Genomic DNA, 23300 nt, shown 5'->3' with positions numbered 1-23300 from the left:
GGCTTTTTTTTTTTTTAATTCAGTATTTCTTTATTGAAAGAATTTTTTTTTTCCCATTAAAATTTACATACATGACATTTTACAATAAAAAAAGAGAGAAAAAAAAAAAAAAAAAATTTACAAACATTCCCACAAGTATATGTTCAATCACATTTTTACCTCTAACTTCTTCCATCAATTGCCTTCCCAGGATTATCACTTTTTATTTAATTTGTATCCGGGAATATCAATTAACAGCTTCTTACAACAACCCCCCAACCCCCCCTCCCACTCCCTCCCTATCTAAATCCCCAGGGCAATGTACAGTTTTTATTTCAGAATAACGAGATATTGGCTATAGTACTCCTTACTTCCACACCGTGGCTAGTCCATTTTATATATTTTTTTTTTTTTTTTTTTTTTTTTTTTTTATATTTGTGCCAAAGTTATATTAAAGTGCAATAGTATTTCGATTTAATCCATTTATCCCACTTCTTCAAAAATTTCCCCAGCTTATCCTTATTATTAAGATGCATGTGTCTTTCGTGTACAATAGTGTCGTTCACCAGTTTAATCCATTCTGATTTTCTCGGGCAATTACTTGCCATCCATTTCCTTGCCATTAAAACCTTGACAAGTGTAATCAAACATTCAATCATATTACCCTCCACCCCTCTTAGGTGATCCGTTTTTATACCCAAAATACATAGCTTACTATCTATATCCTGTTCCCTACAGCCTATTTCATTTAATATAGCTATTACCTCCTTCCAAAGTTCTTTTATTGCGTTACATTGCCAAATCATATGAAAAAAACGTTCCTGGGCTGCTCCTACATTTGGGGCATATGGTACTCCTGTTTTTATCATAAATATTGATTTGGACTGGAGTGACATACGCCCGATGAGTGATAAAATACTGAATTTGTTGAAATTTTATAGACTTGGTAGCTCGATTAAGCGATGATATTGCTTGGGCCCATTCCATATCGGTAAATCTACCCATATCTTGCTCCCATTTAGATCTAAGATTCTCTATTTGTGGGACTGATAAAGCGGTGATGAGCATTTTATACAGCTCAGCTATCTTTACTTTCCTCTCTCTGTTTAATAATTTTTTAATAGGAGAGTCTTGAATAATTATTTCCTTAGTTCCTAGGGCTTCTTTTAATCTGTTTCTTAATTGTATATACCGAAAATTATATTCCTGGGGGAGATTGTATTCCCGTTGAAGCTGGGCAAAACTTTTTAAAATTCCTTCTTGATAGATCTGATTAATATTCTGGTACTTGTTTCCTAGAACGGCCACAATCGTGAGTGATCGTGGCTCTTAATTAAGGGACACGATCCTCACGATGTGGCCGATTTTTTACAATTTTTTCCGTTTGATTGACAGAAATCGGGTCAATCGGTCGGTCGCGACCAATTAAAATCGGCCGCGATGCGACCGACCGATTGACCCGATTTTTCCATAGACTTCAATGTTAGAAAATCTTTTAACATTGAAATCGGTCGGTCTTGTGCCATTATAATGGCACAAGATGAGATGGGCTTGATTAAGTCCATCTCACATAGGGAAAAATGATAAAAAAGGTGAAATGGGCCAATATGACCCATTTCACATTTTTTATGTGCCCGCCATGACCCCACGATAGACGTCAACCCGAAGCGTGGCGAGCGCAGCGAGCCCGCGAGGGGCGGCGGTGCGCGTCCTCCGTCCTTTTCATTCCCCTACTATCCACTAGGGCGTGGAGTGAGAATAGAATAGTGTGGCGAGCGCAGCGAGCCACCGAGCCCGAAGCGTGGCGAGCGCAGCGAGCCCCGCGAGGGGACGCGTATACCTGTGAAGTTATACGCGTCCCCTCGCGGGGCTCGCTGCGCTCGCCACGCTTCGGGCTCGGTGGCTCGCTGCGCTCGCCACACTATTCTATTCTCACTCCACGCCCTAGTGGATAGTAGGGGAATGAAAAGGTCGGAGGACGCGCACCGCCGCCCCTCGCGGGCTCGCTGCGCTCGCCACGCTTCGGGTTGACGTCTATCGTGGGGTCTAGCCCACTTAGTAACATTTGGGGGGGCAATTGAAAATAATCATGTGAAAAAAAAAAAAATCGGGTGAAAAATCGGTCGGTCGGATCGGTCGCATCGCATGCGACCAAATCGCATGCGATGCGATCGATCCGATTTTTTATCTTACGACCACAACGATCTAAATCGTTGTGGCCGTTCTAGGAAACAAGTACCAATATTCTTTATTCCTACTTTTTCCCAGATTTCCTTGGTCTCGATCATATTGGCCAAACTATTTCTATCCTTATTGTTAATTTTATTAACCCATACTGGGCTTTCTGGATCTACCCACTCATAGCCCAAGAGTTTATGGACTGCGATCCAAGTCTTAAAGACCAGGCACATAATCGTGTTTGGTGGTTTCATTTTATCGCACACTAGTAAAAGCTGCTTTGAGTCTATATTTCCATAAGTTTGTGAGATAAGAGTTTTACTATGTCCCTCTATTTGGCCATTGATCCATCCCTGGAGTTGGGAAATTTGAGATGCCATATAGTATAGCCGAAAATTTGGGAGGCTCAATCCACCAAGTTGTTTTGTCTTTGTGAGGATAGTTAATCTTAATCTGGCCCTTTTTTTCCCCCATATAAATGACGTGGTTATGGTGTCTATTTGTCCAAATATTCTCCCTGGAATATAACAAGGTGTATTCTGGAAAATATACAACAATTTTGGTAATACCATCATTTTTACTAAATTAACTTTACCTGTTACCGTTAATGGTAACTTTTGCCATGCCCGAGCTTTCTCCTGGTACCACTTGATCCCAGGTATTAAATTGTTTTTAATATAATCTTTAGGATTATTGGAGATCGTTACTCCCAAATATTCCACCTGATTGGTCCATTTAAGAGCCTTGCTCATTACTTGATGAGTGGCTAGCCCTTTTTTTGGTATAATGTTTGATTTTTCCCAATTAATCACTAAACCTGAGTACTGCCCATGTTTTTCTATAATTTGGAGTAACATTGGTAGCGCACGAGCACGAGACCCAGCAAATATCATCATATCATCGGCATACAGAGAGATGATCTCCTTTTTACCAAAACCCCTTGACTCTGAAACTTCCATCCTATCTATTTCTCTGATTTTACAAGCAAGAGGCTCCAGGGCTAAATTGAACAGGATCGGGGACAGGGGGCACCCCTGACGTGTCCCACGGGTTAGACCAAATGGTTCCGTGGTGAAGCCGTTCACCACGACTCTAGCCATTGGGGATTGATATAACATTTTAATCCACCCAATAAAATAACTTTTCAAGGCTTAGTGCATTTCGCCCAGCATGGGAGAGTCTGGCCTAAGGCACAGCCAAATAATCACATGGCCACATACCATGCACCATAATGCTAAGTGCACTTTAATGTCCTGTTCCTGTTATGGGACATATTCTGAAAAAGGTATCAAAGTAGTTTTGGTAAGATTGGTATTAAATTGCTTCTTAAAACGTCAGGGATTAATGCCGAATAAAAGAATACTGACAATAAATGAACTCTGATAAATGGCACCTCAAAAAGTGTACTGTACTGATAGGTTAGAGGGGGATGCTAAATAAAATGTCACAGATTAAAATAAACTACAGTCATGATAAGTGACTGAAACCTTTTATTTTAATTATATATACAGTATTTATTTTAAAATGTTTCTATCATAACATCTTTGATACTGTAAAGGTCCATACACACTGGGCAAATATGCCCAGTGTGTATGGACAGCGATGATCGCTATCATGCCCGAACATTTAGGGAGCGTTGCTATCCAGAAAGGGGGCATGATCTATACTTGCGTATTCGCACAAGGTCACGCCCCCATTTTGACGCTGTGGGGGCATGGCCCAGAGGCTCTGTGAGCCTCTAGCCATGCCCCAGCCCACCTGGCTGCGGTAGTAGATGCTGTGCGCATGCGCACCACGTTTATTCACCGCTGCTCAGCAGCTGACAGGGGGGACTCACAACAGCCCCCCACCGCGGGACCAGGACATTCCCTCAAGAATCGGGACTGTTGGGAGGTATGCAATTGTTGAGCCCTCTTACCTAAAGTCCCTTCATTCACCTGGGGTGATGAAACATATGCGGCTGCTTCATCACTGCTCCTCGTCTCATAATGAAGAGGGGGAGCTGAAGTAATAGAATAGTAAAGCAGGTAATAGAATAGTATATATCGGCAGCGTGAGGTTCCGCACTCCAGTGGCCACTGCCCATAGGCAATTGCCTAAAGCTGCCTAGTGGTGGCTCCAGCCCTGTCCCAACCTGTTTATCTCGAGACATTCTCTAAGATACATCATCAAAATTGTGGATCACGATATACACCACAATCTTTCATTACCTAGCTTGTGCACAGATATCCCCCATTTTCCCTCTCCTCTCCTTGTGTATGTCCCTGCAGGTTTGTCAGTCTGGGGGGTGGGTGGTGCATTTTTACAATGCCTGCCATGTGCTGCAGGTGGGGAGGTCAGGGGTGCTGCTTGTCTGGAAGGCTGCAGGAGAGCATCCACTGGGTGTGGTGCCCGCAGCTGGTCCTGCAGCTGTTAAAACTCAGTACAGTGGAGGGATGCAAAACCACGCCTATGTTTGATTGCCCGATGGGGCATTCAAACATAGGCAGCTCTATCAGACTGAACTCTTCCTCCTCCTTCCCAGGAGCACAGCTTAAATAGGAGAGCTGTGATTGGATCATAAAGTCCTGTGCTTTTCAGTATATGTTATACTCACAAAACCTGACATATTCTTATCCAGCTCGTCATACTGTACGTCATATCCAGCTCATCATACATCATATCCAGCTCATCTGACGTAAAATGCAGCTTATCATACAGTACATCATACTGTATCCAGCTTCTCATACGTCACTTCCAACTCATCATACATCATATTCAGCTCGTCATACAGTATGTCATATCTGTCTTGCCATGCATCATATTTGATGTGTTTTATTACATGAAACAGAAATATCAATCAGGTACAACGTATTTCATTAACTATTATTACATCTCTCATATTAATGTCTTATTATTTTTTAACTCGTGCTTATTATGTTGGTTTTTACTTGAGAATAGTATTTTTCTTTTCTTAAATTGGATCAATGCTCACTCAGGTTTATTTGGCATATCTGTCCTCTTTAAATGTTGCTCCATGTTATGATGTAATGCTCCTGTCCTGATAGAAAGGTCACTATTTCTGTATCTGACATACTGTATGTTACACTGCTGATGGCTGCATGTGTATTTCATTGTGTTTTACACAGGTTGAACTTTTCAGCAGATTTAGAGCAACTTATGGAAGGTGTTAAAGATGTGGATACCAGAAGTAGTGGCCTTTGTTCCGAACTTCTGCTTCATGGACCTCTGACATTCCCAGTAGGTCTGACCAAAAATAATCAATGTTTTCTTGGTGCTGGATACTATGGCAAAGGCCGAGTTTTTGTGGGAACACATGAAAGTATGCTCCTTAAACCAGAGCTCAGGACCTTATTTCTGAACACCATGCAATGGCTGTTAAAGGGAGGAAAGGGAAGAGTTGGTGTTAACTCAAATTATAGAGGTCTTCTTCCTTTTTTAGAGAATGGTGGTTTTACTTGTGAACTAGCACAACTGTTTCCTAAAATACACAGTGTATACTGCTGTACGTCTTATAGTGATAAAGATGCAGGCAAAATCCATCAGTTTGTGGCAGAAGGAGGAGGTCTGTTCATTGCTGGCCATTCCTGGTACTGGTCCTATTCTAATCCAAATGTGTGTTCTGAATACCCAGGAAACAAAATCCTTAACAAGTTTGGATTTACCATTCTAGAGAAGACAGTTCACCCAGCAGTATATCATCCTTTGGATCCTCAGCAAACTGCTACCACATATCACTTTCCCAGAGCAATCAGCCAGTTTTCGTGTGACCTGCAGTGTGGAGCAGAGCAGAAGCCTCCTCTGGATTGTTGGATGTCACAGCTCACACGGGATACCTCAAGTTTTTTGAAGCTGCCAGAAAGCCCTCTAATCTCGTTGCTGCGGCAGGAGCTGGTCTGCCTAGTGCTTGGCAATAAACTACCTGATGTTAGCAAAAGTTGTCCAGTGAAAAAAGGCTCCACGAAGGCTTTCATGCTGTCGCTGGCCCAAGATCTCAGCTGCTTTATTAAACAAGATGACCAAGAATTGAAAGATTTGCTGGACACACCTCCCATCACTGTGCAGATTGATGCTACAAACACCGGTACAGTATTATTGTTATAAAGAAAAAATACATATACACATACAGTATAGATGAACAAAGACTCACGCATGCACATATATATAAAACACACACGCTTGCATATGACAGGGTCATTCATAAATGTATAAGGGGTATCCTCTTAATATAATGACAATGATTTTCCAGGGCCATTTTAAAGGTTAAAAACTGCATCAGAAGATAAATGAGCATTGTCTTCTGATTTCATTGTCTTTGAAAAAGGTCTTGGGACAGATTAATACCTACATTGCTTGAGCTTAAAATGCTCAAGGGCCTATTGTAAGAAGCTGAAGAGCTGTTGCCGGTACAGTGTGGTCAAGGCTAGCGCCAAGTGTGTTTGGACACCCTCCACACTAAAAGAATAAATATCCCCATTTATTCTCATTTCTGAGGGGTGACTTTGTACTGAGGCTGGAGTGAAACGGAAGCTGGGTTCTTTAATTAGTTAGGACTGCATGTAAAATGCTAACCACTGAAAGCAATGTATAAGGCCCAAAAGCGTGGTAGTTAAAGTCAATGGACGAGTCAGGTGAGTAATATACAGAATAAAATGCTGGAGATATGAAATGTTCCTGACCGAGGATGGTGGAGGATACCCAGGAGAGACACTGCAGGTAAGTATATGGCTCAAGTAGATACCACTAACACAGTCACTAAGAGGTCCACCGATGATGACTGCAACTGATGTTGATGCAACTGATGTTGGTGGTAATACAGGTCGAGTATCCCGTATCCGAATATCCGTTATCCGAATTATTCCGAAATACGGACATTCCAGAAAGTGAAAAAAAAAATTTTCTTTGCTAAAAACTCACTGGGGACATATGTAACAGCATCACTGGGGACATGATATGTAACTGGCACTATATATGTGCAAGACAATGATTGCTTGGCATTCAAATTCAGTGCTGAGATAGTACACACATTTTGTTTCACGTTTTGAAACCTTGTTTTTTGAACAATTAAAATATGTTTGTGTGTATTTTATGTGGTAATAAAATATATTTGTGTGTATAATATGTGTTTATACAGCATAAATGCAAGATACTTCAAAATACATCATTGAAATATTAAAATATTCCGAAATACGGAATAATCCGTTATCCAAAATTCTCCTGGTCCCGAGCATTTTGGATACGGGATACTCAACCTGTAGTTATGTTGACGCTCTGAGCAGGTAGCTGGTAAATTAGGTGGTACTGGATACACCAGCAGGTAGCAATGGAAGTAAGAAGTGAAGGCAGTGTAACGATAGTCAGCTGGAACTGATGTTGAAGCAGGGACTCTGGATAGAACCAAGGTCTGGACACTGGAGAGCTGCAGCAAGGTGGTAAGCCGAAGATACTATGGAAAGCAGGAAACATTCAGAGGTAACAGGAGACACTGTTACCCTAAGCCAGGGGTCCTCAAACTATTTTGCTCTGGGACCCCATCAGACTATAAAAATAATGACAGGACCCAAGCAAGTTACTGCAGAAGGTCATCACATTGCATGTGTAGTCAGCAGACAGCACATACATGGCAGTATTGTGGAGGCACAGAGTGATGAGAGGAGTCTGAAGTAACAGACAATTCAACAGATCTTTCAGAATCCTTGACTTATTGACTGAGATAAGAAAAGTCATCAGCCTGATGGTCAGCAACATGGAGTCACGACCCCATGCTGAGAAGGTCGGGACCCACTTTGGGGGTCAGGACCCACAGTTTCAGAATTACTGCCCTAAGCACATCATTGCACTAACTGTTTGCTTGGCCCAGCTTCAGCATACTTATAGGCAGAGAATGCAGCAGATTGGTTGTAGCGGAGTGATGTAAGAAAAGCCAGTCCAGGATTGGCTGAGGAGCTGTGACTCGAACCAATATGGACGCGCCCATGTTGGAGACAGAAATGATGTTTGGTGTGCATGTGTAAAGGCTTGAAGCCTGTATTGGGGAGAAGGCCCAATGCTGGAAGTTTGTGAACACCAAGGTCGCAGACTGTGTTCAGTGGTGCCCACTGAGATGATATCGCGGGAGACACTGACAGAGCACAACTGGCGCAGTGCAGATCTGAATGACAGTCTCTGAGCAAGCCTAGAGAAAATCTTGGAATGTAAGTGTTTCTCAGACCTTGAATTGTGACATTTATCAATGAAAAAGAACACCAGATGCATATTTTGTTTTATAAAACTGTTATACAAACAAGAATGCAGCTGGTATTCAGCAAAACGTACTTCTAAAGGTCCACTGGTGTCCCCATCTACCCTCCCCCCCTCGTGGCATCGTACTCTCACGTATTTCTGCACATGTGTATATATGCTATGTGCGTGCGAACTTGGCAAAAAGTCTGTTCATGCACCCAGCCTTGCAAGCGGGGGGTGGAGAGGGGCATGGGGTGCCGGCCTGGGCCATTAGCATATGTGAACGCCCAGCGTTTCATGGGCGTTCCCATGAAAACGCTGGGCATACACAAGCTAATGTGTCCGTGATGTCGCACGCCGCCGTCCGGGATCCCCAGCACCCGGACGGTCGGCGGATGTGCAGCAGAACAACAGGGCTGGGGACGTTGCCCGGCAACGTCCCAAGCCTCTCTCTGAGGCCGGGCGTCGGGACGTTGCTAGGCAACGTCCTCAAACTTCCGCCCTGCGTCAACCCTGCGCGCGCCTGACGTCACGCAGGGAGGCGCCTCTGGGGAATAAGAAGCCGGCGTCTGCTGGGAACAGACGCCGGTTATAGTATTTTGCTTCCCAAGCATTAGCCCTATCACCCGGTCCCCGGAGTCTCTTAGCAAGCTCCAGTGTCTTTCTTCCTGGACTCCTCCAGGATTCTCCAGCGTCTCTTCTTGTGTTCCTGCAGTCCCTGTTGGTCCTGTCAGCATACCTGTCCCGGACCTGAGCCTGTGTCTTACCCTCTCCTGTCATCTATCTGTGGGTCACGTAAGTGCTCCGTTGGAGTCCGGTTGTTCTACCAGGTCTGCTCATTTGCCCGCCGTGGCTGTTCCCCTCCGTGGGCTTGTCATCCTTGCTCTTGTTTCATCCTGTGTTGTTTTTGTCTGTGGCCCCAGCTTCCTATAGGCAGGGGTGTACCCTTTTCCCACTGCTCCCAGCTGTGGGGAATCATTGACCTTTTGTGTGTCCCCATTCCGTGATTCCCCATTGTATCTTCTTTGTGTCTGCGACTGGGTCGCAATTCCCCGTTCTTGGCCCGGTGCCGGTAGTCAGGGGTATATTCCCAGCTAGGCCCTTGTAGTAAGACGGTCCTTTTGAGATACCCCCTGGCGATTGCTCACCCCTTGTCTTTACTTAACACCTGGCTGCATCGGGGTCAGAGCCGGCCTAACTGGCTCTGTCGAACGCGGCGGCTACAGGCGAAGCCTAGCACTTGCAGGGGTATTCCATCTGCCCGGGGGACTCAACAGAGTCAGTGTAGGTTTCGCTGTGGCCGTCCTAAACAGCGGTCCCAGCTGCGGGCTCACGCCTGACCTTTTTCCCTACTGCCAGCTGTCGTATCATCCAGAGTCTAGCAGAGTTCATAACATTATAACCGGCCATAACATAATAGGTGATGTTAGGGTGTACACTGCCTTCTTTTTTGTGTGGATTCTCCAGTTGTCATGAATCCCTCTGCCCAGACGTTCTCGGATCAGATCCAGGGCTTAACGCAAATGGTACGAGAGTTGTCATTGAAGGTAACCTCCCAAGAACAGAGGATGCATCCTCCAGAGCCAGGGGTTTCAGAGCCTAAGATGAATTTGCCGGATCGGTTCTCAGGGGATCGAAAAGCCTTCTTTAATTTCCGGGAAAGTTGTAAATTATACTTTCGGTTGCGGCCTCGGTCTTCTGGTTCCGAATCCCAGCGTGTTGGTCTGGTAATATCTTTATTACAAGGGGATCCTCAAGCTTGGGCGTTCGGGTTACCTTCCGATAGTCCGGCCTTGTCCTCGGTCGACAGCTTTTTTAGCTCCTTAGGGTTGCTGTATGACGATCCGGACAGAGAAGCCTCTGCAGAGACCCATCTCCGGGCCCTTAAACAGGGGAAAGACCCGGCAGAGGCCTACTGTACGGAGTTCCGTCGCTGGTCAAACGACTGCGGATGGAACGACCCTGCATTACGGAGTCAGTTCCGTTGTGGCTTGTCCGATGACATCAAGGACAGCCTTATTCAGTACCCCGCGCCCAATTCCCTAGATAAACTGATGGAATTGGCCATCAAAATTGACCGTCGTCTCCGTGAGCGGAGATCCGAGCGAGGTTTTCAAATTCGGTCTCTTCCATACGTCCCTGTAGCTCCTGAGGAGTGTGACGAACCTATGCAAATTGGAGCGGCCTGCATTACGCCGGAAGAAAGAGCCCGGCGGCTTAGCTCCGGTTTATGTTTGTATTGTGGGAGTAAAGGACATATTCTTCGGAATTGTCCCAACAGGCCAGTAAAAGCCCGGGCCAAGTGAACGAGGAGAGGGTTCACTTAGGCCTACAGCTTTTTTCCTCTCAAGACTCTTTATTAGTTCCAGGGAGTATTTATTTTATGGGTAACAAGTTTTCCGGTACGGCATTTATTGACAGCGGCGCGGCCGGAAACTTTCTGGACATCTCCGTGGCTCAGAGGTTGAGCATTCCCCGTCTTACGCTTCCCAGGCCTGTTACCTTACGAGGTTTAGACGGGAGTATCCTTTCCAATGGGGCCATATCTTTTCAAACTCCTCTTGTGCGATTGACCATCGGATTACTTCATGAGGAGGAGATTTCTTTTTTCTTAACATCTTGTCCAGCTGTCCCCATTGTGTTAGGGTATCCTTGGTTGAAGAAGCACAACCCTACCATTGATTGGAATTTAGGGGAGATTACCCATTGGAATATGTTTTGTGACGAACATTGTCTTAATACCTCAGTCATTTTAGCCTCCATTTCCCTTGCCGGAATTCCCTCTTCGTATCAGGACTTCGCTGATGTATTCTCAAAAGGCAAGGCAGACAGTCTGCCTCCACATCGTTCATATGACTGTGCCATTCAGTTAGTTCCTAACGCTCTCTTGCCCAAGGGTAGGTTATACGCCTTGTCCGTCCCAGAGACAAAAGCTATGGACGATTATATACAGGAGAGTCTTGCTAAAGGATTCATCCGGCCGTCCAAATCCCCTCTCAGCGCCGGATTCTTTTTTGTTGCTAAAAAAGATGGTTCCTTAAGGCCCTGTATAGACTTCCGTGCCCTAAACAAAATCACGGTGAAGAACACTTATCCTCTCCCCTTAATTACAGTCCTTTTCGATCAATTGCGGTCTGCAACCATTTTTACTAAAATTGATCTCCGGGGAGCTTACAATCTTATAAGAATTAAGGAGGGGGATGAGTGGAAGACGGCCTTCAGTACTCAAACAGGGCACTATGAGTATCTGGTTATGCCCTTCGGCCTCTCCAATGCCCCAGCCGTCTTCCAGGACCTAATCAACGATGTACTTCGTGAATTTTTAGGCAATTTTGTGGTCGTCTATTTGGACGACATTTTGATTTTCTCCCGGGATCTAGATTCGCATAGATTCCAGGTTCGTCAAGTGTTACAGAAGTTGAGAGAGAATCAAATGTTCGCTAAACTGGAGAAATGCGAATTCGAAGTTAGTCAAGTATCCTTTTTAGGGTACATAATTTCCTCTCAAGGGTTTCAAATGGACCCTAAGAAACTCCAAGCCATTGTGGACTGGGTCCGTCCGACCAATTTAAAGGCGATCCAGAGATTCCTTGGATTCGCCAATTATTATAGGCGATTAATCCATTCTTTCTCTTCTATCGTGGCACCATTGGTGGCTTTAACCAAGAAAGGGGCCGACCCCTCTGCCTGGTCCCCTCAAGTTGAGCAGTCCTTCAGGACCTTGAAGCAAGCCTTCATTTCAGCCCCGGTTCTTAAACATCCTAATCCAGACCTTCCATTCATAGTGGAAGTAGATGCTTCCGAGGTTGGAGCAGGGGCAGTACTATCCCAGAGGGATTCTATCTCGTTGAAACTTCACCCCTGTGCCTACATGTCCAGAAAATTTTCCCAGGCAGAGACCAATTATGACGTTGGTAATAGAGAGTTACTCGCAATCAAATGGGCCTTTGATGAGTGGCGACATTGGCTCGAGGGGGCAGCTCATCAGATTCTCGTCCTGACAGATCACAAGAATCTGCAGTACATTGAATCTGCAAAAAGACTCAACGCCCGGCAAGCTCATTGGGCACTTTTTTTTATGCGCTTCGACTTTGTTATTTCGTATAGGCCTGGGTCGAAGAACATCAGAGCGGATGCCCTTTCTCGGTGTTTCCTTCCCCAACACGATAATAGGTTCAGCAAGGGACCTATCCTGTCAGCATCATGCATTCACGCAGGATTTAATCAAACTCTGGAAGGTCTTCTCCACCAAGCTCAAGGGCAAGCCCCGGTACAAACCCCTGAGAACAAGTTGTTTGTTCCTCCGTCTTTAAGACGCAGAGTTCTTTCCGAGTGCCACGACTCCAAGATTGCAGGTCATCCTGGAGTTGTTAAGACACTGGCTCTTCTTTCTCGGGTAGTTTGGTGGCCAGGAATGTCTAAGGATTCTAAGGAGTTTGTCTTGTCCTGTCCGGTCTGTGCCCGGCATAAAGTCCCTCGGTCTCGACCATTAGGGGAATTAATGCCCTTGTCCATTCCGGGTAGACCTTGGTCACACTTGGCCATGGACTTCATCGTTGGGTTGCCTGCCTCATCCCAGTGTCAGGTGATCTGGGTAGTCATTGATAGATTTTCTAAGATGGCGCACTTTGTGGCCCTGAGGCAGTTACCCTCGGCCAAAGAGCTGGTTCCCTTATTTTTAAAACACATTTTTAGGTTGCATGGGTTGCCTACAGATATAGTTTCTGACCGCGGTCCGCAATTTGTGGCCCAATTCTGGAGACTATTCTGTTCCGCCTTAAAAATTAAGACCAGTCTCACTTCGGCCTTTCATCCGCAGTCTAATGGGCAGACTGAGCGACTGAACCAGTCTCTCAAACAGTACTTAAGATGCTTTGTGTCCAAGTTACAGGATGACTGGGCTACTTTCTTAGCCATAGCCGAATTTGCTTATAACAACGCGCATCATTCGGCCTCCAAGACGTCACCCTTTTTTGCAGTGTATGGATTCCATCCTCGGGCCAACTCCTTGGGACCTAATGCTCCCAGGTCTACTTCCTCTTCTGTTTCTCGACTTAGAGTCATTTGGAGGAGTATCCATAGGGCCCTTAAGGAAGCATCTTTAAGGGAGAAGGTATTCGCAGACAAGTCTAGACGTCCTTGTCGGTTTAAGGTGGGTGACTGGGTCTGGCTGTCTACCCGCAATATCAAACTTCATCAACCTTCGGCAAGGATGGGACCCCGGTTCATTGGTCCATTTCAGATTGTGAAGAGGGTTAATCCGGTAGCATTTCGACTTTCTCTACCCAAGTCCCTCAAAGTTGCTAATACCTTCCATGCTTCCCTTCTCAAACCTGTGGTGTTTTCGCGGAAATTTCCCCGCAAGTTCGGTGCGGGTTCTGCACCGGTCATGGTGCAGGGACAACAGGAATTTCGCGTCGAAAGGATACTTGACTCCAGGCTCGTGAGAGGTTCCCTACAGTTCCTGGTACATTGGAGGGGCTTTGGTCCGGAGGAAAGGTCCTGGGTTCCGGATAGAGACCTGCATTCACCCAATCTTAAAAGGGTGTTCTTTCGACAATTCCCGTTTAAACCTGGTGGTAAGGGATTGTTAATCCCTCCTCAAGGGGGGGGGGTACTGTCGCACGCCGCCGTCCGGGATCCCCAGCACCCGGACGGTCGGCGGATGTGCAGCAGAACAACAGGGCTGGGATCGTTGCCCGGCAACGTCCCAAGCCTCTCTCTGAGGCCGGGCGTCGGGACGTTGCTAGGCAGCGTCCCCAAACTTCCGCCCTGCGTCAACCCTGCGCGCGCCTGACGTCACGCAGGGAGGCGCCTCTGGGGAATAAGAAGCCGGCGTCTGCTGGGAACAGACGCCGGTTATAGTATTTTGCTTCCCAAGCATTAGCCCTATCACCCGGTCCCCGGAGTCTCTTAGCAAGCTCCAGTGTCTTTCTTCCTGGACTCCTCCAGGATTCTCCAGCGTCTCTTCTTGTGTTCCTGCAGTCCCTGTTGGTCCTGTCAGCATACCTGTCCCGGACCTGAGCCTGTGTCTTACCCTCTCCTGTCATCTATCTGTGGGTCACGTAAGTGCTCCGTTGGAGTCCGGTTGTTCTACCAGGTCTGCTCATTTGCCCGCCGTGGCTGTTCCCCTCCGTGGGCTTGTCATCCTTGCTCTTGTGTCTTCCTGTCACTTGTTTCATCCTGTGTTGTTTTTGTCTGTGGCCCCAGCTTCCTATAGGCAGGGGTGTACCCTTTTCCCACTGCTCCCAGCTGTGGGGAATCATTGACCTTTTGTGTGTCCCCATTCCGTGATTCCCCATTGTATCTTCTTTGTGTCTGCGACTGGGTCGCAATTCCCCGTTCTTGGCCCGGTGCCGTTAGTCAGGGGTATATTCCCAGCTAGGCCCTTGTAGTAAGACGGTCCTTTTGAGATACCCCCTGGCGATTGCTCACCCCTTGTCTTTACTTAACACCTGGCTGCATCGGGGTCAGAGCCGGCCTAACTGGCTCTGTCGAACGCGGCGGCTACAGGCGAAGCCTAGCACTTGCAGGGGTATTCCATCTGCCCGGGGGACTCAACAGAGTCAGTGTAGGTTTCGCTGTGGCCGTCCTAAACAGCGGTCCCAGCTGCGGGCTCACGCCTGACCTTTTTCCCTACTGCCAGCTGTCGTATCATCCAGAGTCTAGCAGAGTTCATAACACGTGACACACGTGCGGTGGGCAGACAGCTGACATAACCGGATGTCAGCTGGCCACCTGGTGCACATGGTTTTGCCCATTTTGAGAATAAATTTGTACTGCGATCAGATCGGAATAAGGGCCATAGATAAAATCGACCATTGCTAAAAATGTGCCATATGTATGCACCTTAACTCTACCAGCAACAGTTTGCTGAGTCATGTACATGCTCAATATCCAGTATCCACTTGTGTTTGCATGACTGCTTCACTGAGCAGGGATGCCCGTAAGGAATTGCTGAAGCTAGAAAGGCAGCGCTGGATCATCAATGCCGGTAATGGGGGCTTTATCGATCTCATATTTTATAGTAAATATTTAAAATTTAAATCTGTGAATACGTCCAACTCTGGATAACACGTAATTGCATCAACACGGCCTCATCGAACTGTGCCTACATGAGCACTCCCCGTTACAGTCCATTTCCACCTATTCAGCCGCAAGCATAGATGAAGGTAAAAGTGCCGTGCATCAGTTCCAAAACATTGGTAATGAAGCAACACGCAAGATTTCCTCAAGGTAAAATCTGAATCATTGCCATAATGTATGACAACGATTACTGAGATACATGTGTAGTGACACTGATACTGTGCCCCAGGTGGAGATGCGTGGAGAAGCACTGGACTCTACCTCCCTCCCAGGAAAGCAGCAGCACTTCTGTTTCCAGACTCAGTCTTGGGGAAAGGTCTCCAGGTAATCCTGGGAATTGCCCATTTGTTTCTTCATATTGATTCAAACAATTTGTTTTACAGAATTATTTTCTTTTCATTTAACATTTTGAGGTATGTGAGGAGATTCCCTGCCAGTCCGCCAGTTACTTACTTGAGTACTTGTTACCTAGAATGGCGCCGACGATTTTGATCCTAGGCATCGCAAGGAAAAAAATTGCGTCGGTCGCATCGCATGCGGCCAAAAAATCGCATGCGATCCGACCGACGCGATTACCGCGATTTTACATAGGGAACAATGTTAAATGGCCCAATTGACCCGATTTCACATAGGGAACAATGTTAAATGGCCCACAGACCCCAAATAGCCACCCTGAAGTGTGAAATGGCCCCCCCAATTGTTAACGCCACCCCACGATCAACATCAACCCGAGGGGCAGCGGTACGTGTTCCCCGGACCTTTTCATTACCCCACTATCCACGTCGGCGTGGAGTTGAGAATAGAAAGTGTGGCGAGCGCAGCGAGCCACCGAGCCCGAAGCGTCCCCTCGCAGGCTTCACAGGTATCCGCGTCCCCTCGCGGGCTTCACAGGTATCCGCGTCCCCTCGCGGGCTTCACAGGTATCCACGCCGCTCGCCACGCTTCGGGCTCGGTGGCTCACTGCGCTCGCCACACTTTCTATTCTCGACTCCACGCCGACGTGGATAGTGGGGGTATGAAAAGGTCGGAGGACGCGTACCGCAGCCCCTCGCGGGCTCGCTGCGCTCGCCACGCTTCGGGTTGACGTTGATCGTGGGGTGGCGTTAACAATTGGGGGGGGGGCATTTCACACTTTAGGGTGGCTATTTGGGGTCTGTGGGCCATTTAACATTGTTCCCTATGTAAAATCGGGTCAATTGGGCCATTTAACATTGTTCCCTATGTAAATCGCGGTAATCACGTCAGTCGCATCGCATGCGTTTTTTTGGCCGCATGCGATGTGACCGACGCGATTTACCTTTTACCATTCATTTCTATGTGAAATCGCGGGCATCGCATCGGTCGCATCGTATGCCATTATAATGGCATGCGATGTACATGCGATGCCCGCGATGGGCGCCGTTCTAGGTAACAAGTACCCTTACTTGCTCCATTTTGTTAGAAGCCAATGGATATGGGGCCTGATTCTGGTCCACATGCAAACTTCCCTGGGGACGCGATGGGACAGGGGAAGCGATGGGATCAGAATAAGGTCCCTGATCTCTGTCAATACCAAGCCCAAGTATGGCTGTCAGAAAGGATGGTGACCTGGCCAGATGCTCCTCCTGAGAAATTGATAACCCCTAGGCAGACACAAAGTGATACAATTACTAAGATTGGAGTTCTAATGGAGATGGGATGTTGCCCATAGCAACCAATCAGATTCTACTTATTTATTTAGCACCTTCTAAAAGAAAATAGATAGAATCTGATTGGTTGCAATGGGCAACATCTCATCTTTAGTAGAACTCTCATCTTAGGGCCTGATTCAGACCTGTTCGCTGGCCCGTGTCCACACCAAATTAATCCCCCCCCCCCCCCCCCTGCCTCCCGCATCCCCTTGCTAGCATGCAGCCGAAGGGGAGAGAGATCATTTGATAGTCACTGACCATCTAATGATTTTTCTCCCTTTCGGTAATAAGCAGCAATCAAATACATGGCAAAATCAACCTGGTTTTGCAGAGTTTAATTGATTGCTGCTTTAAAAAACATGGGAAAACTCTCCCAAAATCTCTCACTATCTGAAACTCTCACCCTACTACATTTGGCCCGTTATGTCTGTTTTTCTGGTGCTGCTTGTCCCAACAATACATGGTTATACCAGCTGGTAACATTTAATGCACCGCCTTAACGCATTTCTCCACCTGCATGTATCGTCAGAGGCTTCCTCAGAAGTAATGGTGCATGCTTATTCCACCTCAGTTTAACTTGCGAATGTGATGTACAAATGTGCATCCACGCCTTGTTCTGGAATAGAGTACCCACGTAAGTTCCATCAACATATCACTCTACTGTATGCGTTCCATTCACCCGGGACTTCTCAGGAATAGTCATTATGTGGCAATGTACAGTAATATTTTTATTACATAACAGCAATTGCACCTTTAACCATTTCACATACTCATAAATTAGAACCAACGGAATTATTTCCATATAAACATTTATCACTTATATAAATAAGCATTTATGTCATCACTAAAATGCACTATTTACAGTATATAACAGACCTTAATTAATAAATGATTCAATAAAATAATACATAAACTGCTAGGATTATAAACCTTCAAAAACTTCATAGTAAATTAACGGTGTGACGGCACACTACAGACTGAATCAAACACAGACAAAACCCACATGACACTAATCACTATACAGAACCTAAACTCCACCAATATCAAATACTGTTCCACTACTCTGAGGGAGACTTAACTCAACTGCAATCATGTTTAAACTAGTGAATGACTGTAAGTTTCTTTGCATAATGTAGTTATGTAGTTTCCATTTACCATATCCTTTTGCTATGTATTACAGGTTCAGATTGGCTGTCATACAGATGACCTGAGTGGTCAAAAAGTGCTGTTCCGTGCTCCTGTGGTGGTCTACAAGAAGAGTGTTACTGATCAGAGGGTTGTGATTTCCTGTGTCTGGGGAGGCTTGCTGTATATTATTGTGAAGGGAAACAGCAATCTGGGGATGATTTCCGTATCAGTGCATGGAGCAGATCTGGCTCCAACCTATATAAAAGGTAAGCATGGAAGGAAGTAACACTTATTAATATTTTTGGACATAATGCTGCAAGCCAATGCTAACACATACGAGGGGTGTGCAATTTTCAAAATATTCGCCAGAGGAGTCTATGCAAAGTTGCATGTCTTCAAACCACTTGAAGAAGCAGGACCAGTACGCATGTAGGTCATTTACATGCTGGATGAAGGTCTTTACTGCAGCTCCCAGTGACTCAAAATGCATCCCATGCAACTTGCACTTGATTTGTGGGAGCACAAAAAAGTCACAGGGAGCCAGGTCTGGACTGTACAGTGCATGACTAAAATACTGTGTTCTTGGGCCAGAGAATACACCACTTTTTTTGACTTGTGAGAAAGTGATGGAGAAGGGTGCCATAGTGGCGGTTTCTTGAATGATGCTTGGAGATGGCTTCCAGCAGGCTTAGGTTGGTGTACCAATCCCCAGTGACTGCGCCCTACTGCTTGAGTGGTACGGTAGTAATATGACCAGTCTTTGCCACAAAAGCAGTCACCATGACAATGGTACGTACAGGATTCATCCCTACCAACGATGTCCCAGACAGAGTTTGAGTGACCACCATCAAACCTGGACAGCATGTTGTGGTGCCAAGTCACCTGAGCTTCCTTTTGCTCTTTAGTCAGCTGAGGGGGCACCCAGCAGCAGGGCCGGCAACAGAAATCTTGGGGCCCCGTACAGTGATATTTCTGGGGCCTCCCACCTAATCCCAAATCCACACAACGCTCTTTTGCATGAGCGTCATTTAACCTTTTGCTGCTTCAGATCCTGCTTTCAGGTGCAGACTTCTCTCGTTCTTAGTCCTGCTGGCTTGGCTCTAGTTGTTGCTACCTGCTGGCTCCGGCTGCTGCTGGCCTGTCACTTTCACAAAAGAATGCTGAGCACTACGAGCAGGCAGGGCAGGTCTTTCACAGACTGCGGAACAGACGACCCGCGCATGTGCAGTAAAAGTACAGGAGCCAGAGCACCAGTGGCGGGTACGGCTGTGCGCCTGCGGCCCCAGGCCATGCGCACACACAGAGTAGATGGCTCTGCACGCCAAGTGGCAGGGTGCACACACAGTAGACAGGCAGTGGCACACAGTGAGTCAGTCAAACTCAGCCAAAAAGAGATGGTGCACAGTAGACGGCCGGGCCGCAAGGGTCACTGACAGGCCAGCTATTACAGGCATTGGCCGTGCCGGGGTATGGAAACTCTGGAGCCCTTCAGATCTTTGTGGCCCGTCACACTTGTCCCCCTTGACCCCCCCTGTTGCCTGCCCTGCCCAGCAGACCTTTCTCAGGCCATGCTATTTGTGGAGATACCCATCTCCTTCTCTAACTGGGCCATGGTAACCCTTGAGTCCACCTCAAGTGTGACCTGCACAGCAGAAACATTATTCTCAGTGATGGCAGTTGCAGGTCAGCTGCAGTGCTTTTCCTGTAGTCATAGAAGCTCATATTTAGACTTGTGTGGCTTCTTTGGTCAAAAGCAGACGAATTTGCAAGTTTTCCGAAAATGTCACATGTAGCAGCAAGCGGTTTGCAGTAAAAATTGTCTGTTTTGCCGTGACCCAAAAAATAACACTTCAAAAATTGCATTCAGATGTTTTTTTCAAATAGCAAATGTAATAGGGTGCGATTTTTCAAATCGCACCCTAAACATTATCATAAATCGCAAGAAAATAGACCAGGTCCAGGCCAGTTTAATAAAAGCATGCACAGATCAGAGAGATCAGTGCATGGTTCTGTCGAAAAAAGTGTGTAAAAAAAACAAAAAGAAAACGGTGTGGGTCCCCTCTCCGCATCATAACCAACCCCTGGCTCAGTGAGTCGGTCCTGGTTTCCCAAATACGGGAGGTAAAAGTGATGGGGTCCACCCTTATTTAAACAACAGCACTGGGCTCTTGGACAAGTCCTGGTTCCAAATATACGGGGGACAAAAAGAGTAGGGGTCCCCCATATTTTGTAACCAGCACCGAGTTCCAACAGAGAGCGGTGTCATGCTACAGACAGGGGACACTTTTTATCAGTGGCGGAATTCCCAGAGACAACATATATAGCAGTATTTGTGTGTCCGGTGATCCTTCACTCAGCAGCGGTACACCGCTGCTGTTGCAACTTTGATTGGGTCTTAGGAGGGAGCCCTGCTTTCACCTGCAGTTCCAGTGATAGTGCAGCTTTACAGCACACATTGGCTGTCTGCCTGTAACCTTGTAAAAAGTGGGTTTTTGTGCTGAGCTCTATCCCTATATCTTACTGTGGTGCACTGAATAAGTAGGCAATTTGTATTTGGCAACAATGTTTTACTTGGTAAACAAAAGAATAAAATGAGTTACAAGTGATACAGTTGCAAGTGCCTAGGTTTAACAAGTGTGAGATCGAGGTCCCCAAGAATGTGCACCAGGCTCACAGCCCGTCGTGCCAAACTATGTGGGGAGCGGTCTCCTTATTAACTTGAAAACTTAAAGATAAAAGTAATGTCCACTTATCCTCCTTTGTGGGGGAGAGATAAAGAACAAGTCTAACAATGGACCAGTTTTCTGAGTGTGGCGTCCCGCAAATCAGATAATAAGGTCTGTACAAGTATGCATATCTTCGGGTACCCCTTTGTGACGTCAAAATGTAAATGTACAGGTTTTCGGGAGAGGGTGTGGGTGGTGCAGCTTAGGGTGCCAGTCTAACCGGAGCGCTCAGATCCGTGTGAGCACGGCACACGTGTGGGTCACACAGTATGCCACAGTCGCGGTCTCTGTATATGCAGCTCCGTGTATGTACAGGAGATGGGATTGACGCCGCCGTGGCCAATAGATTGGCGTGTGCGCCGCTTCCCACCGTCGTGCCTGGGATCCCTCCTGCCTCTCGCTCCGGATCCTACTTCCTACTTACCATCTCCTCACACCTTGGTGCGTCCTCCGTCTCTCTCCCGTCGCCTGCTTCTCTCAGAGCGTGCTGACAATGCTGCTAGCGCCGTGAAGGTAGCGGGTGGATGTTTCTCACAGGGGTAGTTCTCCTTTGGATATGTGCCTTGGTTTCTTCTTAGAGGGTGTAATCCTCAACGCATTTCAGCTCGTGGAGCCTTCTTCAAGGAGGTATGGAGCTATGCCTGTAACCTTGATCAGTCTTGTTAAGGCCCCCGTTGAGCTCCAGACAGCAGCTCCAGGCTGTTCCTCCCATTCATCGGCTGCTCGTGGCATCTTGTAGCCTCTTATCCACCTGCAACTACTGGGTCTATTGGAATATTAGGCTCAGCACTATGATCCTCTCCTCTGTCTGTGGGGAAGCCTAGGGGAGTTATGTATAGGCAGCGCTTCTACTGTCGGCATTGGCAACTGGTGTGGGCATTATACATAGGCAGTGCTACTACTGTCGGCATCTGGTGTGGGCCTTACGTATATGCAGCGCTACTACTGTTGGCATCTGGTGTAGGCATTATGTATAGGCAGCACGGTACTTCTTTACTTTCACGGCGCCAGCATGGCGACGCGCGTACTTCCGGGTTACGCTCGCCACTAATTAAGTAAAATAAACTAAGTTAACGCCATGCCAACATGGATAGTTCATACCTCCACTATCCATGTTGGCATGGAGTTGATTTTAATTAGCGTGGCGAGCGTAGCGAGCCACCGAGCCCGCAGCGTGGGCGAGCGAAGCGAGCCCCGCAAGGGGACTCTGACGCGCGGCGCCATGCTGGCGCCGTGAAAGTACAGAAGTACCGGCAGCGCTACTGCTGTTGGCATCTGATGTGGTCATTATGTATAGGCAGCGCTACTTCTGTCGCCATATGGTGTGGGCATTACGCATTGCTATTGCTGTCAGCATTTGCTGTGGGCATTATGCATTCAGAGCCAGCCCTAGCCTAAATGACGCCCTAGGCAAGATTTTGGCTGGTGCCCCCTAGCACCGCCACTAGTTCCACCTCTGACCCTGCTACCCTTTCCCAGCACCATCAACCCTCATCATAGCAGTCATCATTTTGGTGCTCCTACCCGCAATATTTTAAATAGAAACAGTGCACACATTTGGTGCGCAGCCCAAACAGGGGTGTGTTCTTGTTGGGAAGGGGCATGGCCACACAATTTTACCCCCAATTCAAATTATGCCACACATGAATGAAACTTTATTCACATTATATCATGCAATGGTGTTCCTTATTCATGTTACACCACACTGTAGTACCACTTTACCTTATATACATTACTCCTCACATTCTTCACATTATACCCTTAGAAAAAAATCCTGAGAAAGTATTGTATTTTAGCCACCTCCATGGCCACACTGCAACCCAGCACAAAGCTGTGTGTGCTGGGCAGAGGAGAAGAGCTGCAGCTGCTGCTGTCACTTAAGGAGAGGGAGCCCAGGGCCCCCACTGGGCCCTCCCATCAGACTTTGGCCTGGGTAATTTGTACCCCCTACCCCTTTCTCTCGGCACCCCTGATAATACCACACAGTAATGTCCCTTACACATGACACACATTGTTAATGTCCTTATAACCATAATGCCCCTTATACATTATGCCAACCTTTATTAATGCCCTTCATACACATAATGACACACATAATGCCCCTTACACATGTGTTGCACACTATTAATGCCCTTATACATATGACACACATAATGCCCATTACACATATGTTGCACATTATTAATTCCCTTATACACATGACACACATAATGCCTGTTACACATACAGATGGGTCAGGTCCCATCCTGGCTGGCGGGTCGCCAGGACGTCCGCGCTGGCGAACCGCCAGCAGCCGCGCCAGCGAATACAC

At 46.8% G+C, this 23300-nt stretch overlaps 1 protein-coding gene across 1 annotated transcript in view; it reads left to right on the top strand.

Annotated features, from left to right (window-relative positions):
• LOC146074737 (TRPM8 channel-associated factor homolog) overlaps nucleotides 1-23300 on the top strand; it is a 35904-nt gene that overhangs the window by 3151 nt on the left and 9453 nt on the right. The window contains exons 2-4 of the mRNA XM_083183179.1: nucleotides 5286-6241; nucleotides 15695-15789; nucleotides 18316-18529. Coding sequence (XP_083039305.1) covers nucleotides 5286-6241; nucleotides 15695-15789; nucleotides 18316-18529 — 1265 coding nt within the window. The remainder of the gene's footprint in view (nucleotides 1-5285; nucleotides 6242-15694; nucleotides 15790-18315; nucleotides 18530-23300) is intronic.

This window comes from Crinia signifera, chromosome 4 (assembly GCF_055691185.1).
Source record: "Crinia signifera chromosome 4, ASM5569118v1, whole genome shotgun sequence".
Lineage (NCBI taxonomy): Eukaryota > Metazoa > Chordata > Amphibia > Anura > Myobatrachidae > Crinia > Crinia signifera.
Note: the sequence above shows the minus strand (reverse complement) of the source record. Positions and strands in the feature narration are given on the sequence as shown.